The 17,631-nt window shown below is 36.1% G+C and overlaps 1 protein-coding gene across 7 annotated transcripts in view; it reads right to left on the bottom strand.

Moving 5' to 3' along the window:
- The window catches only part of NIPBL (NIPBL cohesin loading factor), a 160,092-nt gene that overhangs the window by 50,165 nt on the left and 92,296 nt on the right, over window positions 1-17,631 (bottom strand). For 4 of the 7 annotated variants that reach the window (XM_075488533.1, XM_075488532.1, XM_075488535.1 and 1 more), the window contains one exon: window positions 10,169-11,707. The exons of the other annotated variants lie outside the window; for them this stretch is intronic. In XM_075488533.1, the coding sequence (XP_075344648.1) occupies window positions 10,169-11,707 (1,539 nt within the window). The remainder of the gene's footprint in view (window positions 1-10,168; window positions 11,708-17,631) is intronic. 7 annotated transcript variants of the gene reach the window in all.

Genomic DNA, 17,631 nt, shown 5'->3' with positions numbered 1-17,631 from the left:
ATACAGTTAAAGATCAGCCAGAGAATCTTAGCTAAAAATGAATTAGTCTGTAATCCTCCTCCCATATTCTATTTTAATCTGGGAAGCTTTTCAAAGGGTTTTGCCATGTATAGTAGAAAGATTTCTACAAATATCTAGTGGATGTAGTATTTCCCTGCTTCACGTATGGCTTAAAAAAAGAATGGCAAGGCACAGATGTGATTCAAAGTTCAGTATCACTTTTTGTTCATAACTTTATGGGTAGTTTCAAGTTTGTAGAACAGTCTTTAACTTTAGCTAATATTTACGCATAACTGATCTTTAAAAGGATAAAAAAATCACTTTGCCTTGAATTTGCAAGTCAAATAGATCTCCCTGATCCAGGCAGATGAATGCCTTCAAAAGAGGTTGAACATGAAAAAAAAAAAGGCAACATCATTATGGACTTTTAGTGGATTCATTCAATATGGACAGCACAATTATTTTTTGACACAACAATCAGTGTGTTCATATTAGTTTAACCTGGCTTGATATAACAACTTCAAACAAGCAGCTATGGAAAAGGGGATGGTGCTTGCTGATGCTTAAGTCAGCTTTCCAGGATCAGAGAGGCCATTCCTGCCATAAAATCAACACTAATAAACTCTGTTATCTTCTCAGTAATGATTTATCTTTGCTTTCCAAACTATGGAAAACAGATGTATAGTTTACTTTTTGGTGCAATTTCCTATGAACTAACAAGCCATCAAGATTCAAATACATTTAGAAACCTAAACTCCAAATTGCTACTTCCATAACTATAAGAGACAGTTAATATAGTGGAAACAATCCATATCAGTTTGCTTATATGATTACTTCTGAAATACTTGTGACATCAAAATGGCCTGTTTGCACATACATCTACTTTGGCAAATGAACAAGTGCTTGAAGAAAAACTGTCCCTGAAGTTCATTTCAAACCTGAGATTTATGTTAATGAAGTCTTTTGCATAAATTAGCTTCCATAAATATTGTCTTTTCCATTTCTGTGTGCTAATAGTTTGTAATAAGCAAAACTGCAGTTAATGCAATTTCATATTTGTAATCTCTCTATATATCTTGTATTTCAAAATGCAACTTTCTCCAACTATCAATACATTATATAAAAGAACACACAAGGGTCTAAGAGGGAACAATGCCACCTGTTTGGGGTGAGGATATGAATCTTAACTTTGCATTTCTCAGCATTTTGAAATTTAAGTTTAACCACTCCCCACATTCTTGAACTTCTACACTAATGAATTGCCACACATCTTCATTTTGGCATTAAAATAAAAACCTACAGATTGCAGCCTCATTTTGCCCTCCTCTTGCTCATTTTTTGCCACAGAAGACATTACCTGCTACTGGACTCTTCTTATTTTGCTGATAACTAGTATATCCAGTCTTGCTGTTATTCCACAGAGGCCAAGCTCATCTTCCTTACATGTCCTCTCTGAGCATTTGATAGAAGATGTTCCTCCCTTATGTATCACCAACTTACTGTCTAACTTTCTCAAGTAACTTTGGGTCACCACTATAACCACACTGATAAAAGGTCCTATGTCAGACATATCTGCAGGAAGGAAAGCAATTTCTTTCTGGATTAGCTCAAGCAACCTTCAAACTCTGTGCTAAATCAAATAAAATACACTCTTACTCCGTAACAAGAGTGCCACCTTCTTGTTGGATAGCCATGTCATTGTAAATACAACAGCACAGACTCACAGCTTAATTCTACTAGAGCCACTCATGCAGACAAGGATCTATTTTAGATAAAGAACTAAAAGAAAAGAGAGAGGATAAAAGTAATTCCCCACTTTATAAAGATATTTGAAAAATAAACACCCTTTTAAAATAGTCAAGTACTGTTACAGTAATAGCACTCAGGCACTACAGTGCAAAGTGACTACCTGTGACTGATGAACAGCTCACTGGCTAGAGCTGAAAATTTATGTCTCTCTGTGTGCAAATGTAATGATATCTTTTCCACCAGGCTCTCCCTTAAAATGCTTCAGTATGTTCTTTATATGGCATACTGAGTCCTTGGTGATCAGAGTCCCTTGTCCACCAGCTTCACACTCCTCCCAATAATTCTGTGCCCAGGAGAGTTTCAAGAACAAAAGGGGAAACAGGGAAATCGCAATCCTTTTCTCAAAGAGGAATTTAAGGTATGAGGAAGGCACATCTGCTTATAAGACAGAAGTTCCACTTTTATCTCAATACCACATCACCGGCTGAAAAACACACCATGAGATGAATACTGGTGAAAATAATCTGAGAAGTAGTACATTTACTCCAGTGGCTTTCCGTTTTCCTCTCCCATCCTCTGCCTTAAAGTTTATGGAAGGATATACAGTGACATCCTGTAAACAGGATATAACCCTCTATTGAGCCCCTTACTCTCACCTTTTGACTACATCCATGAAGGGGTAACTCCTGAGCTCAGCTCACACACACCCCCACCCCCACCAGAAAGAGGGGGGGAGACTGAGATGCCCTCACCACCACCCAAGGGACTGTGCCCACAGGATTCTCTGCTGCAACAAATTTGGCAGGAGGGAGTGAAGCAGTGTTAGGAAGAAGTATGTCCTGTATCATTCCACAGAACCTGCTTTAACACATCTTTCAAGATCATTTTTCCTCATTTGCCCAAATACCCGCACAAAGGGAAGGCTCCCAGCCTTGAGCTAAACAAAAGAAGAGGTTCAGACTCCCTGCTTATACTCCAATCATTAGCTCTGGCCTTGAAAAAATGGGACCCAGCCAGGTTGGTGGGTCAGAGAAGAATCTGGACACAGCAATGGAATAATTCCATGATACAGGAGAGGTCATAATTGCTTATGGCTAAGCAGCACAGATTAAAAAAAAAAAATTACAATAGTACAAAATACTCTCAGAAGCAAGAAACAGCCTTTGATGGAGGGAAGAGATTTCCAAAGAGCACCCTGAAAGATCCAGGCAGAGAGCAGGGAATATACCCAATACACACTCTCCGAAGATACCAAGAGAACTCACATTTACATTGCTATCAATGATTTCCTCAAGCTATCTGATTGCTGTGGCAACGATAGCCATAAGTTATTTTATTCCTTATTGCTATTCACTGCCTTTTTGTCTATAAAAATTGATAAAAGGAGGCTAGAGCAGTCTAGTTCTGCAAGATACTTCACAAAAAATATAGCAGTACACAGAGTAAAATGGAGCAAGACTGGCAACTGAAATAAATGCAGTGCTGCACAAAACCCCTCACTTTTATGAGACAGGGGATTGCTTTTGGATTTCACTGTCATTGCTTTTGAATATATGCATTAAAATTTAAGCCAACTCAATTTATTGTATTAAAAAGTTAAGGTGTTTTGTACAGTTGCAAAACACAGCACATAATTTTCTGCTACTATTAGCGTTTGGAATCTGAAATTTATGATTGATGCGTGTTCCCAGCTATGTATTCTGATTAATTTAAAAACTGAGCCATGGGGCCTCACCTAAGAAAAAAGACCTTAATTAAATAAAATCAAATTATACCCCATAATTTTTCTTCTCATAAAAGAAAAACCTCCTATATAAGCAATCTAATAGAACCAAGATCTTTGCAGAGAATAAGCAAAACAAATGCCATGATTTGCATCTGATCTGTGACTACAGGCACATCAAGAAGATCTGCTTTTTCCTCACTCTATCATGGAAGTATTCTCAGCCTTTATCATTGAAAACATCACATGAAGCTACTCTTGTTTTGCTTCTTGAAAGTAACTTAATTACATAAGCAACCAAAAGATTGCTGATGTTTTAGCCTTTAATATAAAATACTACAGGAAAGTTGCTCAGAAATTAATTAAACTTTATGTATATTTAAGGAACCTTTTTTTGATGCAAACAACAGTTTGGTAATTTGAAGAACAAAAAAGGTCTCATCCTTTTCTTTTCCGTTCATTGGTAATGTTCCCATGCAGCAAAAAGAAATTCCAAATTTCAAGAAAACAGTTTAAATTTTATTACACAAAACCAGTCACCTAAACCAGCTGAAAATGTTCAGCAAAAGAAAAGTTAATTTACCAGAAGCAAACATGAGGCTTCCTCCCATTTGTATTTTGCCAAATTTACTCTTTGTTTAGAAGAAAATTCAAACCAAAAATTTTGAGCACATATACCCTGCACATAAGCCAACAAATAACATCCATATTTAGATACTTAGACACATGAACAGGTCTGCATTGCATATTGTAATTGACGTCAGACAAATTGCTGGCCCACGTTTTTACATATTACAATGCATTGTTGCAAAAAATTATTTATGCAAAATAGCCTTAGCTTTCCCAGAAGTAAGAGGAACCTGATCAAGCAGCCATGTCCACGAACCAAAGGCAGTTTTAGACTTTCAACAAATTGCTCTGACAAATTAGGTAATAAATTTCTAATCACTTACATGTGCCAAAGTAATTTTTCAAAAATGAGCTAATTAAACAATGTACTCCTAAATCTGCAAACAGACAAAGCATTGTATTTTGGATTAACAAAAGTACAATGGAACTAGTGGGTTTGGTCAAGTTTATTGTTGCTGCTAAGAACTAGATGTGAAACATGCAAAGTTCACTCTTACTACCCAGAGAAAACTTGACAACAACTATGAGAGCAAGAATTGGAATATTTACCTTAGTGGCAAAGACTAAAGTAGGAAATAACTAAAGCAGCCTCCAGGCAAAGTGCTGTGCTGAAAATGTCTCCTATTGTATTGGTAACAGATCAACACAAGAAAGGACTCCAGTGACCAACAGCTGAATTCCTGCTGTCTAGTTTATCCAACCAGTTTATCCAGCACCTACTTCTGAAAAACTAGCACCAAAAATGAAGGCTCCAGAGAGCATGTACAATGCCTATACCAATCCCCACATACTTTCTGGGATAGGATGGACACACCATAACTAAAAAATCCCTGCAAGTAGGAACGATCCATTCTGGTGCAAAGCATGCTAGACAAATGAGATCTTCCTAGACTATTGGATTTAATGGGTTATATATAGTTTTGTCTTGGCTTTTGACTAAATAATGCCTGGAATATTTTTAAAACTGTGAACCTGTTCAATCCAGAAAGGAGAAAAAAATTTATCAGGGTTAAATGGACAAAGTGTATATTAAAATGGATCCTCTGCAAACTGAACATATCTTAAAATAATTCTAATGCCATGAGGACTAACTAGACTAGAAGTGGAGCTGGCTAAGTTGAAAAGAGGTAGTCATTAATATCTCAGAAAAGAGGAAAAACAGGAAGGCTGTAGAATTCTTATGAAAGTGATGGTTTTTTTTTTTCCTAAAATTCCAGTTAAATTTAAAGTTTAAGAGAAGCTTTAAAGCCTTCACCTGAGAAGAAGCATTATAAACTTCTTGCTGTAAACCATGAAATATATATATTTTTTCTCTGAAATGTGGCATAATTTTCTGTAGAACTTCAGAGAAAGTTATGATATGCTTGATCCACCTGGCAGTGCATGCACATGCAAGATGCTTAGTAGGTTCTTACTCTGGCCTTCCCACATACAAAGGCAGTTGCTACCAGGAACTCCAAGACAGTGATTTCAGATTTCAGATTTGTGGAATTATGGACTTTCACAATGGTTATCTTTATAAAAGCACAATCTGTAGTAAGCAAGCTGAGTTGCAGCCTTTTACTTTCCAAAGGAAATATGTTTTTACTCCAGTTATTTCCTTGCACCACAGCTGCTTGCCCCACTGATTTCAGTGAGTACAACAGTGTGTCTGTTTCAGCATCAAGAGATTGTTATTTTGGAAATAAATTTGAGTGAACTAAAATTTGCTTGACATGTTAATAACCACAGGCTATTTTTCTCAAAGGTTTGCCAATTTTGTCCTTATAGAAGTCCTACACATGAAGGATTTAAATGTGCTTAAAATTGATGCTCCCTTTTTGTCCATAGTTTTCAGCTGTACCAGAAAGTATTTGTGAGTAGGTCTGCCGTGCTAATGAGAAGTCTGTGAGAGGCATCACAAGTTGGCTCACTGAGCCAACACAATCTGGATACAGCTTTTCATCCTGGAATACTCCCTTTCTTGTCACTCCCACCTAGAAGATGAGCACCTAAGTGATCATTCTGCTTCACAAGTGAGACTATTTCCAGCAGTGTTAGAACTCAAAGATGGACCATCATGTTACACAAATGCCAAATTATAGCTACTATAGGCTCAGAAAAAGTCACCTGGAATTAAAAAAAAAAAAACAAAAAACACAAAACAACAACCACACAAACCAAAAACCAACAAAAACCCACACCACAAACACAACAAACTACACAAGCACAGAATATAGAAAAATCTAGAAGCATTGTTTTAACTCTATGACATGAAGATTGTTAAGCAGTAAATTTTTTAGTTGATCCTGTAAGAAGAGAACACAGTATATTTAGGAAGACTTGTAGAGAGCAACAAAAACCTGTGTTTAAAGTTCTGTGTTGTATAGATAATGAAATCCTGTAACAATCTATACAATGAAGGAGTAGCATTCAGATCAGATTTTTTTTTTTTTTTAAAACAACAAACTCTTTTTAGGTGACATTGGAAGACCCAAAAGGTGTTTCTGCACAAGTCTTAAAAAACATGCACTCACTTGTCCTAGAACTAAAACCTGCATTCCATATATGGTGCTTATTTTGGAAAGGCAGTCCTTCAAACATATTATAAACCAACTTGGACATCTTACACGGACAGTTACAATTTCTCTCATTACTCATATCTGTTTCATACTTTAACAAAGGAAAATCTGTCTTATTCAGAATGCAGTAACTGTAAAACTGTTAACAGCTCCCATCCCAACATAGCTGATCAATATATCTCTAAGCAGCAGCAGGGAAGGTATTCGCTGAAGTTCTGAAAAGAAAGGATATCAATCTCCTCAGAACCTCCTCATTGCAGGCACAAACTCCAAGGGAGAAGGTTTCATGGATCCCCCAACAACATACATTTGCATTAAAACCAGAATAAAAGGCATTCACAGATGTTAAAACCAGAAGAAAAAGGTGTTACAATTACAATTCATTCTGACCCAGACAAAACAGGCCACAAAACAGGCCACCATAAGACCCCTTAACAAAAATACTACGAAAAAAATTTCCATAACTTTCCTCTAAGCTAGAGCGAATCTTTCAGAAAAATGCTCAAAGATCACGAGAGAGAAAAAAAAGTCGATTCTTCCTTGTAAAAGCCAAAAGGGACTGTTGGGATGATTCAATATTAACAGTCACGTACTATGGCTATCCCTCCCATTCATATACAACCTAACAAAATTTCAAACCTGTCTATACAATTTGATTAAAATGTTACTTTTTCTTTTTGCAGTACAATGTAAGGTATGATTGCACAATATTGCACAAGGTATGATTGCACATGCACAATAAAGGTACGATTTTCAAATTTAAAATTTACTGAAACAATCTAAAAAGTTGTATAGACTTTCAGTTTGCAAAGCATTAATTTTAGCTTAAAACAAATCAATTTTACTGAGTGTTATAACGAATGGGCATTAGTCCCTTAAGACAAAATGACTATCTAAATGTTTTTTTGAAATAACTGACCTAATTCTATTTTAAACTGGATTTCAGATAAATCACAGCAATGATGTTGTATGTGACAAAGCCAGAAGACATTTTCTTGGGGGAGGGATGGATGAGAAAGCAAAAACAAAGGACAAGAGATACAAGGAAGTAAAAGAAGGAAAGATAAAGCAAAATATACTAAGCTACATGGAATAAGAGGGATGAGAGAAGTGGAATAATGATGCTAAAAGGCAACACTAGAAAAGATTTGCTACAATCCATGAAGAATAAATAAATAAAGAATGTTTATGAAAATTATATTTCCTAGTGTATTAAAATATTTATAACTAAAAATGTAAAAGAGTAAAACAGTGAACGCTATTTCTCTCAGTTGGACTGAGGACATTGTAGCAATGTCATGAACATTTTCTGTATCAGTCAGTTGTTGACAAATAGACTTTGGCTTATGAAGAGATACCTTTATAAATTATGAACCTTTTCAAACACTGGAGTTCACCTAGTTATTAAGTACAATATATCCTAGGAAGTAAGTTACCAGGAAGTTGGGCAAAGAAAAAAAAAGTAAAACTAAAAATATTTATGAAAAATCTTAAGTTCAAAGACACTTTCTCCGAAATCTGCCTGGCCGAACTCTCAAAACTAGATTTGTAAGAGAAACATAGTTACAACATTATTCTTTCCATGAAACCTATTTCTAGTATCGTTGTAAGAACCTTATTCTGAATACAATAGCAAAAAGACTGGTATCAGATTCAAACATTTTCTTTCCCTGGAAAATATGTCCCAAGTTATTTGAGAGTATGTAAGAAATATATGACTTCAGAAACAAAATACACAAAAACATTGCAGAAAAGTTATAAACCTGACTTTAAAATTAATGTGTTGCTCATATGTGACACAGCTACTGGAATCATGCCAATCAGACAAGAGTCATTAAAACCTTTACACATTACTAAAAGATTCTATATAAATAAGCACATACAATACAGACTACAAAAAAAGTACTTCAGAAACATTTTAGAAACCATACATGCCCTGTATATGGCTAGGAGGGTTCTAAAAATTACTTATTTTCTGCACAAAGAATTGTCTGAATTCAAAATCTATCCTTCTGAGACTGGAGCTGAGTTCCATCAGAAAGTTTTCAGTATTCCCTATCAAGAACATAAAGGTTTCATCTGAAATCTTTAGATTAAAGCGACAACAAAAATGTCATAATTTTATGTCTACCTCTAAATACCTATTATTAGAAATGGAAATTTTGCCTGTTCTGAACCTCAAAAAGGGACAGGGGAAATGTTCATATTTCCAGGATAAAGAGAAAATATTTAACAAGGCAGCTAATATTTTACAAATAAGTAATACACATCCAGAATTATTAATTCTTTAAGTGTTAATACAAACAGGTTAGTAGATAGAGAACAGACGTAGCACAATAAATTCATTATACAAATATCACCTCTGTACATGTGCACAAAAACATAGTTATACATTCACAAAGATGCTTTCTACATCATTTCTTATCAGATCAACTGTGTAAGAAAACATTTTAAACTCAAATTCATGAAATACCTGGAACTGCATTCATAAATCATCCTGCATACAGCTGAAATCCTCTCCCCTGCCACTTGATTTGTCTATTCTGAGACATGGCAACTCTATAAACATAACTATGTAAGAAATTTAAATGCTTTAAATGCTAGACATTAAAAAAGAAAGGAAACCTGACCAGTTAGTAACATCGATTTCACAATGTGAAATTATCTACTTCAGTCTGAAACCAAAGAAGCCAAAATTAGTGGTCCAAGAAGAAAAGCAATCTTATAAAAACTGTTCAATCTGCAGAAGAGACAATCAACCAAATATCAAACCTACAAACTATTCTGAATTATATCTTGTCTATATTACTGATTTGAAAATGCCAGCCAATTGTTTACCAGTTCCTTTCCTCTTTCTGCATACAATGGACCCTAGAGACAATGATGTCTGAATTCTCCTAAAGACAGAACCTTTTTGAAAGCTTATTGTCACACAGCCTCAAGTATGGAGGCTCCCCAACAGAGTTGTATTTATAGTGTAAAAGAGGCAGATGGGACTTTGTAACTGTGTTCTTACTGCATCATGTCAAAACATGCCTTGGAAAACCACATTTCAGTTCCAATTAAAAATATAAAAGAATCTTGAGACTTGTACACATAGTATTTTCCATCACTCCAGCTACACTGATTTAGTTACAGTAGTACCAGTCCCTTACACAGACACACTTAAACCAGTTTAAATCATACATACAGCAGTTAACGTTTCACTGCATAAATTACCAGCTTAAACTAATGTAGCTGGAGTACAGCTTAAGACCATTTAAGTGTTCCCACATTAGGTACTTGCACTGGAGTAAATAAATAATTTTAGGTACATCATAGCAAGATTTCCAATAACGACAACCCCATAGACGAATTTCACTTTGTTCCCCAAAATCACCATATAAGCAAGCATATAAACTAACTACCAAATGTTTGCGTTTAATTTCTAACCACAGAAGTAGCAAATCTAAAAGAACAGGAGTGTAAGAGATATAATGCAATTAATATTTTTAAAAAATCTTACCTTTATTAGATTTGGATGACTTGTTCTTGTTAGGTTTAAAACAAGAGCCCCTTGATTTATCTTCTCTATCCTTAATAAATTTCTGCACATCATCCAAAGAAAGCTTTTGAAGGACAACTACAGGCTTAGCTCCTTTATTTAGATCTTCAACTAGCCCAATCTTCTCTACTTTGTCCTTCTGTTCACCTCTAAATTCAGTTTTCCTTGACTCCTGAGTAACATTGCCATCTTTATCACGCTTGATTTTTGGAATGACAAAATGTTTCAATGCGCCAGATCTTGCCCCCAACAAATAACTGGGAAACTCTGCTTTATTGTCAGCATGTGCTTTATTACTATCTACTTTACTCTTATTACCATCTGTCCTTCGTTCATCCTTGCTGTTGGGTGATTTAAAACCAGGTTTATCAGGTCTTGATTTACTAGAATCTCCTTTACCTTCCTGTTTAATACGAGGGCTGTCAGGTCTTGATTTCTGATCCCCAGAAGAAAACCTTTCCCTTGATTCACCAGACTCATGCCTATGTTTCCTTTCAAATTTCTCAGGTTTTGAACCATCAGATTTAATACCATGCTTAGAATCATGTTCATTTTTGTTTGAGGATCTCAGATATTCAGGCCTTCTAATCTTGGATGGATCTCCTCTGTATCTCTCTGACTCCCCCCTGTCCTCAGATCTTTGTTTAAGGCTATCATGGTCACGCCTCAGTGTATCAGAAACTGAACGCCCATCAGGCCTTTGTTTTGTTGGATCAGATCTACTTTCAGGTTTTACCCTTGAAGGATCAGATTTCACATCTAGTTTATGCCTAGATATTTCAATTTTCTTATCTGACAATGGTTTACTGGAGTCCCTCCTATTATCATGTCTATGTTTTGGCGTTTCAGGCCTGCCTTCACTCTTCTGTTTTGGCGTTTCAGGCCTGCCTTCACTCTTCTGTTTCGGCGTTTCAGGCCTCTGCCTTATTTCCTGTTTGCCATTATTTTGTTTTCCCTCATTTTGTTTCATCTCCATTTGCCTGCTCTCATTTTGTTTTGATTCTGTCTGTTTGTTCTCATTTTGTTTCACTTCCATTTGTCTGCTTTCATGCTTGCTCTCATGTTTAGCTTCTAACTGTTTGTTCTCATTGTGTTTACTTTCCAACCGTCTGCTCTCATTTTGCTGAAATTCCATTTGTCTGTTTTCATTTTGCTGGATATCCATCTTTTGACCCTCAAAGTCTGACTTTTTCCTAAAAATCTCAGGATGGTTTTCAGGTTTAAATTTAAGAACTCCAACAGTGTCTTCTTGGGGAACACACACAAACCCATCGTTATACTGCTTAATTTCTTCAGGTTTTTTGATGGTGTCCAAATCCTGAGTTACTGTTGCCTGAGAGTCCGCTCTTCCTGCTTGCTGCAGATCAATACTAACCATCAACGCTGGCCTTGCCCCATTTCCTGCAGAACCTGTCTCCTGAGAAGCTGCTCTACTTCCTCCAGTAGCACCTCCAGCCTCCTGTGGTTTGTTTTCTTGTTTTCGCTTCTTCAGAGGCTTATCTGCAAGTTAAAAGAGAAAACCCACAAATTATATATAGAGACTGGTAAACGTCCAAGCAAGAATGTCCATTCCCCTCCAACTCCCACCAATTTATCCTCCTCAGCATGTATGTGCACACACAACAAAATCCATTGAATTTAAAAGCAAGAACAGAACTTCTCTAGCTAATACTTTTTAATGTATTCAGACTATCATTCATTGTCAGTCTACCACAGGTGCCAATTAATCATTAAAAAACCCCACCCTCAAAACGTATGAAATCAAAGTCCCTGTATAATTCCCAAGAGAACCATCTAATAAAGCAGCTGCAATACATAAAGACCAAAAAAACATTTTAAAAAACTCAAACTAATCAATTATGCCTGAAGCAAAAGTCTGCAAAGACGAAGTTAAGGTGCACCTCCACAACTAGTTTTTGAGGAATACTACTATAAAAGATTCTCTCCTGCAGATTCAGCCTGCTTCATTATACATGAACTAAGCAAGGATCTGCAATGATTAAGACAGAGGTTCTCCCCATTTGGTTCAGTGCATCAGCTGGACTTCACACATACTTTAGCCAGGGAACATATGAACAATGAACAAAAATGATTAAAATAACTCCAACACTCCATGCTTCTCTTTGAAGCTAAGCAGTATACCAAGAGTTGGAGTCTATACCATAACACATATGTATTAGGTGGGGGGCCACTACACACTTAAAAGCTTGAGTTTTTCCCTTTGCAACCATAATGCTTTTCATGGATGAAATAAAAAGTTCAGCGATAATTTTATCTAGCGTCAAGAGCTTGACTCTGCAATAAACATTTCAGTTTATACTAAAAAATCATTAAGAGTAGAATACAGAAAAATAAAGTGAGCCAACCACACACTCTGTAATTTGGTAGAATTCATAGAAATGAGAAGCACATGGAAGTATCCAAAAGAGTATGTTCTATTCATTTAAACTACAACCTATTTATATTACCAACATGGTACTCTAAAAATTAATTTCTGCCATGAAAACCAAAAGCCCTACCTGCACTAAGGCTTATATTCTCATTTCTCAACTATCATTGTGTAATTTGTCAAAAAAACAATTACTTTCTCTGTAATCAGGGAGTATGACTTTAAGTCTAAGGAATGACTAGGAATGACTAAGGAATGACTAGGTTGGAAATTCTGTTGTAGATCTATTGTCAAAATGTCTAGACCACAAATGCAATGTAAGAAAAATAACTTATTTTGTGCCTAGATTTGTGGTGCCTTATCACCAGATGCAATGAGCCAGCTCTCTTTTTGGGAGCAGGAGAATGAATGGTAAGGAGGATGCAATCAAGGAACAGGGAAATAAACTCCAAGGGAAAAAAAAAAAAAAAAAACCACCACTGTCTCAAATTCTCAAATTGTAAACCAGAATTATAACATATGACTTTGAATTTCTTCTATATTTGTAGAAAACTCTTACTTACAAGAATTAAAACTTTGAAGGATCATCTCCAAAATTAACATTAGAACACAATAACAAGTAGTAACATGGTCAATTACAGTGATGTGAACAGGGTTTTTTTCCCCATCATTTTCATTCTCAAATCTATTTGTACATCTCTAACTTCCTAAAACTCCAAAATTATGTACAACATTTAATGGCTGGAAGACAGTAAAGACAGATACAATAAACTCCATGCAGAAACTGGTCAACTGCAAATAAGGAACTTTTCAAAGTTCAACAAAAACCTGCAGGAAAACCTGCCAACTGTATGATGGACATATGAAGCAAAATACATTTGCCAAATCAAAGGTGCAGCTTTTCAGCATGGAGACTTTTGCTTTTTCTGTACCACAGCAACTGTTGGATTCATATGAGAACTTATATAGATTAATTTCCCTACACTACTGATTAAAACGAATATATTTTTTTTTAAACCTTCATGCAGTTACAAAAAAATCTTTTTCTCTCTGTGACTATGAGGGCTTTCACCTCACTGAGCTTCATGGCAGGTCTTAGGAATGGTCATGAAGTAGAAGCTTCCAGACTAATAAGTTTCAAATTTGATTATTTTCTTTTTTTAAACATAGACATTAATACACATACATTCACACACATCATTACCTTATTTCTCAATTAAAACTCTTTAAATTTTGAAACACAAATTGAGAAACTTGTGTTCTTAGGAAGAAGTCAGTTAGCTTTTTCATTTTAACCCAGAAATGTCAGCCACACTGAACAAGTCCTGTAAAGCTCTGATGGTGGATCTAACAGTAGCCTTTAAGACATTACTGTTATCAGTTATTTGCCCTATTCCTTTAACTGAGGTTATCACCTGTAGCAGAAGGGAATATGCATTCAACTTTCCACAAGTGCACTTCATTGTCCAATGCATCACCTTAAGGCACTAGTGAAGATGGTTTGCATTAACCTACCAGGCTGAACGAGTCAGTTAAGAGCCAAGCAAACGTTTCCCTCTGCTACCCCTACTATAGAAGCAAGGCAGATGGCCAGGAGCTGTGATGCCTTAAAACGCTGTAGCTGGATCAACCAAAACTCACCTTTCAGAGCCCTCATGCTGAAGGCTCCAAGATTAAACAAGCAAAACAATTCAAGTAGGACCAATTTTCTCGCTTGAACTTCTGTAACTGACCAGGCTCAAAATGCTGCTGCTCTTCATCATCCAAAACGTCAAATTGTAAGTTGAGAACATATAAGTAGATGACCACATCACAACTTGGCTTACATATTCCCTCTAAATACAGAGCTCTTCCGATGCACCTTCTTCATTCCTCTTGACAACTGAATACTGATGTTTTAGTAAGTTATTATAACCACAACCTGTTGACATCTTATCTGAGAAGAAAGGGACACCTTCAAAGTTTTCTTTTCCTAAATGGCAAGGTGATTGCAGACAGAGTTACAGATTACTCACAGATTTCTTCATATTTCCAGTGCATCTTGATGGCGATCCTCAGAACTAGACTTGATGATTACTGTTTTGCCTCTGTGAGATTTCTGGATCTAGGACAAAAAAGCTGGCCCAAGTATATGCAAATATCAGGTTGAACTAGGGCATAAAAGGTAGGATGAGTACATAGTACCACTGTCTTCATTGAGCATAATGAAAAAACTCCATTGAATGTGCACAAAAACTTTTTAAGTTGTCTTGATAGATGCAGTAATCCAAAAGCTGAAGTACACCATTGGGCTTCAAGGGCTTTATAAAATCTTGAACTCACTTTGAACTATATGAGAATAATCAATAGAGAATCAGAGAGGTGAGGAGAGAGTAATTACCCTCTGAAAACAGATGTCTTCATATCTTCTCTTTTACAATCAAATATATGCAAGTTTGCATACATCTACTTTGTTAAGGCATGAGTCCCAAGACCCCCTAGGGTTTTGACAAACAGATGAACTTAGGAAATTTTACAATAGCCATTCAAATATACTTCATATCCTTCAAGGCATCAGTATCCAAGCTTCATCCACTTCATTCCATAGATAGTAGAATTTCCTTTTATTATCAGGATCTAGGACTTTGCCAAAATATCAGACTAATGTTTTTTTTTCAAATCCTGCAGACCTAGATTCAAAGCTTGCCACAGTTCTGAAGATGTAGGCTCACAAGCTCTTGAGACCAATGAAGTGTGATCAGGATCTTCTTGCTTCACTCTTTGTAACAGTTTTCATAATAAAAGGAATACGTGGTAAGCCACAGAAGAGCTTTCTGACTATATTAGAGATCAGGTATCCAAGTTTGTTGTTTTCAGATTATTTTCTTTTTAGAAACGTTATTCACTCCTCCCCCCCAAGAATGTAGATACATCCAAAACATATCTACATTTTGTTCAATTCCTTGAACAAATTTATGACAGTTCAGAGCACAGTCTGATCCCAGTTATTCTCTGATGTATACATCCTCTTGGCTTGGCAAATCTGCACGGATGTTCTCTTTACATTGCAACATGCTCACCAAAAGGCAGTACCTCGGTACTCAAAGCAAGATCATAAGCTACCTTATTCTAAAAAATAGTAGAGATGTTCTGTCAAATTAAATGGGTCCCTGTGGTGCAAGAAACAAAACATTACAGGAACCAAAAGTTTGAAATGGAAAAAACAATTAGCTGGATTTCCAAGTGGTTATCTCTGACCTGTCCTCTAATGAATAGTATTCCTGGAGACAGGTTGTGGCCCTCATCTTTGGAAATATCTGTGTGTCAAAACGACGAGTACTTTCAGATTTAGGAATTAATTAATTACTGCAGAACCTTTGTGCAAAAAAACCATTGCACTGGAATAATCACAGATACCTTCAAATACATTTCTGCTGAAACTGCGAGTCAATCATGATTTGAAGAATATCCATCCTGAAAACGGATATGCTTGGAAGCTGAGCAAGTGTTAGGGACAGCAGCTGGATGAGGGGAGCTGTATAAAAGAAGTATCTCCATTCTTCCATTTAACCTGAAATCTTTCCAAAGCAGCAGCCAGAACACTATTAGTGCTGAAGTCTCCAATGTTACTGCTTTCTTGCAAACGTGATGATTGTCTTAAGTCCCAGATTAAACTCTTTTAACAAATGAGTATAATAGGATGATAGCCTGAAAACTTCTAGAACTGCTTGTCCTAGCGAACTGAAATGGGCCTTTTGTAAACATCTAAGGTAACAAGTCTAAATAATAACCATGTGCATGGTTGCTAGCTTCATTTTAGCAAAATGGTAACACTCCACTCTATTAATACTGTTTGGTAGACTCTAAAATCCACAGTGATTTTGAATGATCTTCAATGATCTCAAAGACACAACAGATAAATTATCACTTCCCCATTTACACCTTGGAAGGGATTAAATTGGAGACTTCATATCCAAGATGGGTAAATGTGAATGTACTCCTCTTCAGAACCACAAAGAAGATTGATCCTTTAATGCTGAATTCTGGATGAACTATTTTGATGACTCCAGTACAAACTTTCCTTTTTTAAAGCATAACAATTAAGAATTTTATATTTTAAAGCTCTAACACTCTTCAGAGATTACTGGGATATGCCTTCACTTATTTAAAATACTACTTATTTGAATTATTTGAATCAGCAATGAATAAATTTAAACCAAATATGCCAGTCCTAAGTACTTTTTACTTATTGTCAAACCTTCCATTTTTTAACAATATCAGAGACAAGTCAGCCAGAGGCCAATTACAAGCTTATCTTATTTAAGCTAACAGTCAAGATTAGGAATTTTCAACAGGTAACACGTAACTATAAGTCTAAATAACAAATCTGTGTTTAATGACAACTGTTTTCTTTTCTTAGTTATTTTTCACAGATCTATTCAAAGTTGTCCAAGCGCCCTGTCCCCCAACCAACAGTGTTCTGTTGACCACAAGAATCTAAACCACTCAATCTGATCTGGGTACAAGGAAGGTTTAAAATTATTTTAATGGTACTGATGGATGACCTATCAATGGAGTGAGGGCAAATACCCATTCTTACCTTTCTACTCCTTCATGAACATTCAGCATTACTGACCATGAGAGTTTGCTCTCACCTGACATCCCACCAAAGCCATATTCCAATAAACAAAAGACTTGAACAACCAAAGAGAACTCTTCCCATCACTAGAAGAGATTCCCACAGTACTAGCTCCTCCCCTTGAAGGAGAGACTCAGCAAACACAGGTCAAAAATTTTATTCTTACTGCTTGCTCCCTTAGAGAAGAAACTAAGAAAGTACAGTCATGAACCTGGTATAGGAAGCTTTATAGAACAGAATGTAATTCCAGAGTCTCCGAAATAGAGACCAGAGGGCTCCCAGCTGCTGCAGTTCAGAGGAAGGGGATTCTGAGAATCTGAACAGACACAGATGCTAATTTTTAGCAATTCGCTAAAAGGCTTTATCAAACTTCTGGTCACTGTGCAAAAAGGAAAGCCCATTAGGAGAGATGTCCAA

The sequence above is a fragment of the Mycteria americana genome, chromosome Z, assembly GCF_035582795.1.
Source record: "Mycteria americana isolate JAX WOST 10 ecotype Jacksonville Zoo and Gardens chromosome Z, USCA_MyAme_1.0, whole genome shotgun sequence".
Classification (NCBI taxonomy): domain Eukaryota; kingdom Metazoa; phylum Chordata; class Aves; order Ciconiiformes; family Ciconiidae; genus Mycteria; species Mycteria americana.
This window is presented reverse-complemented; position numbering and strand designations above follow the sequence as displayed.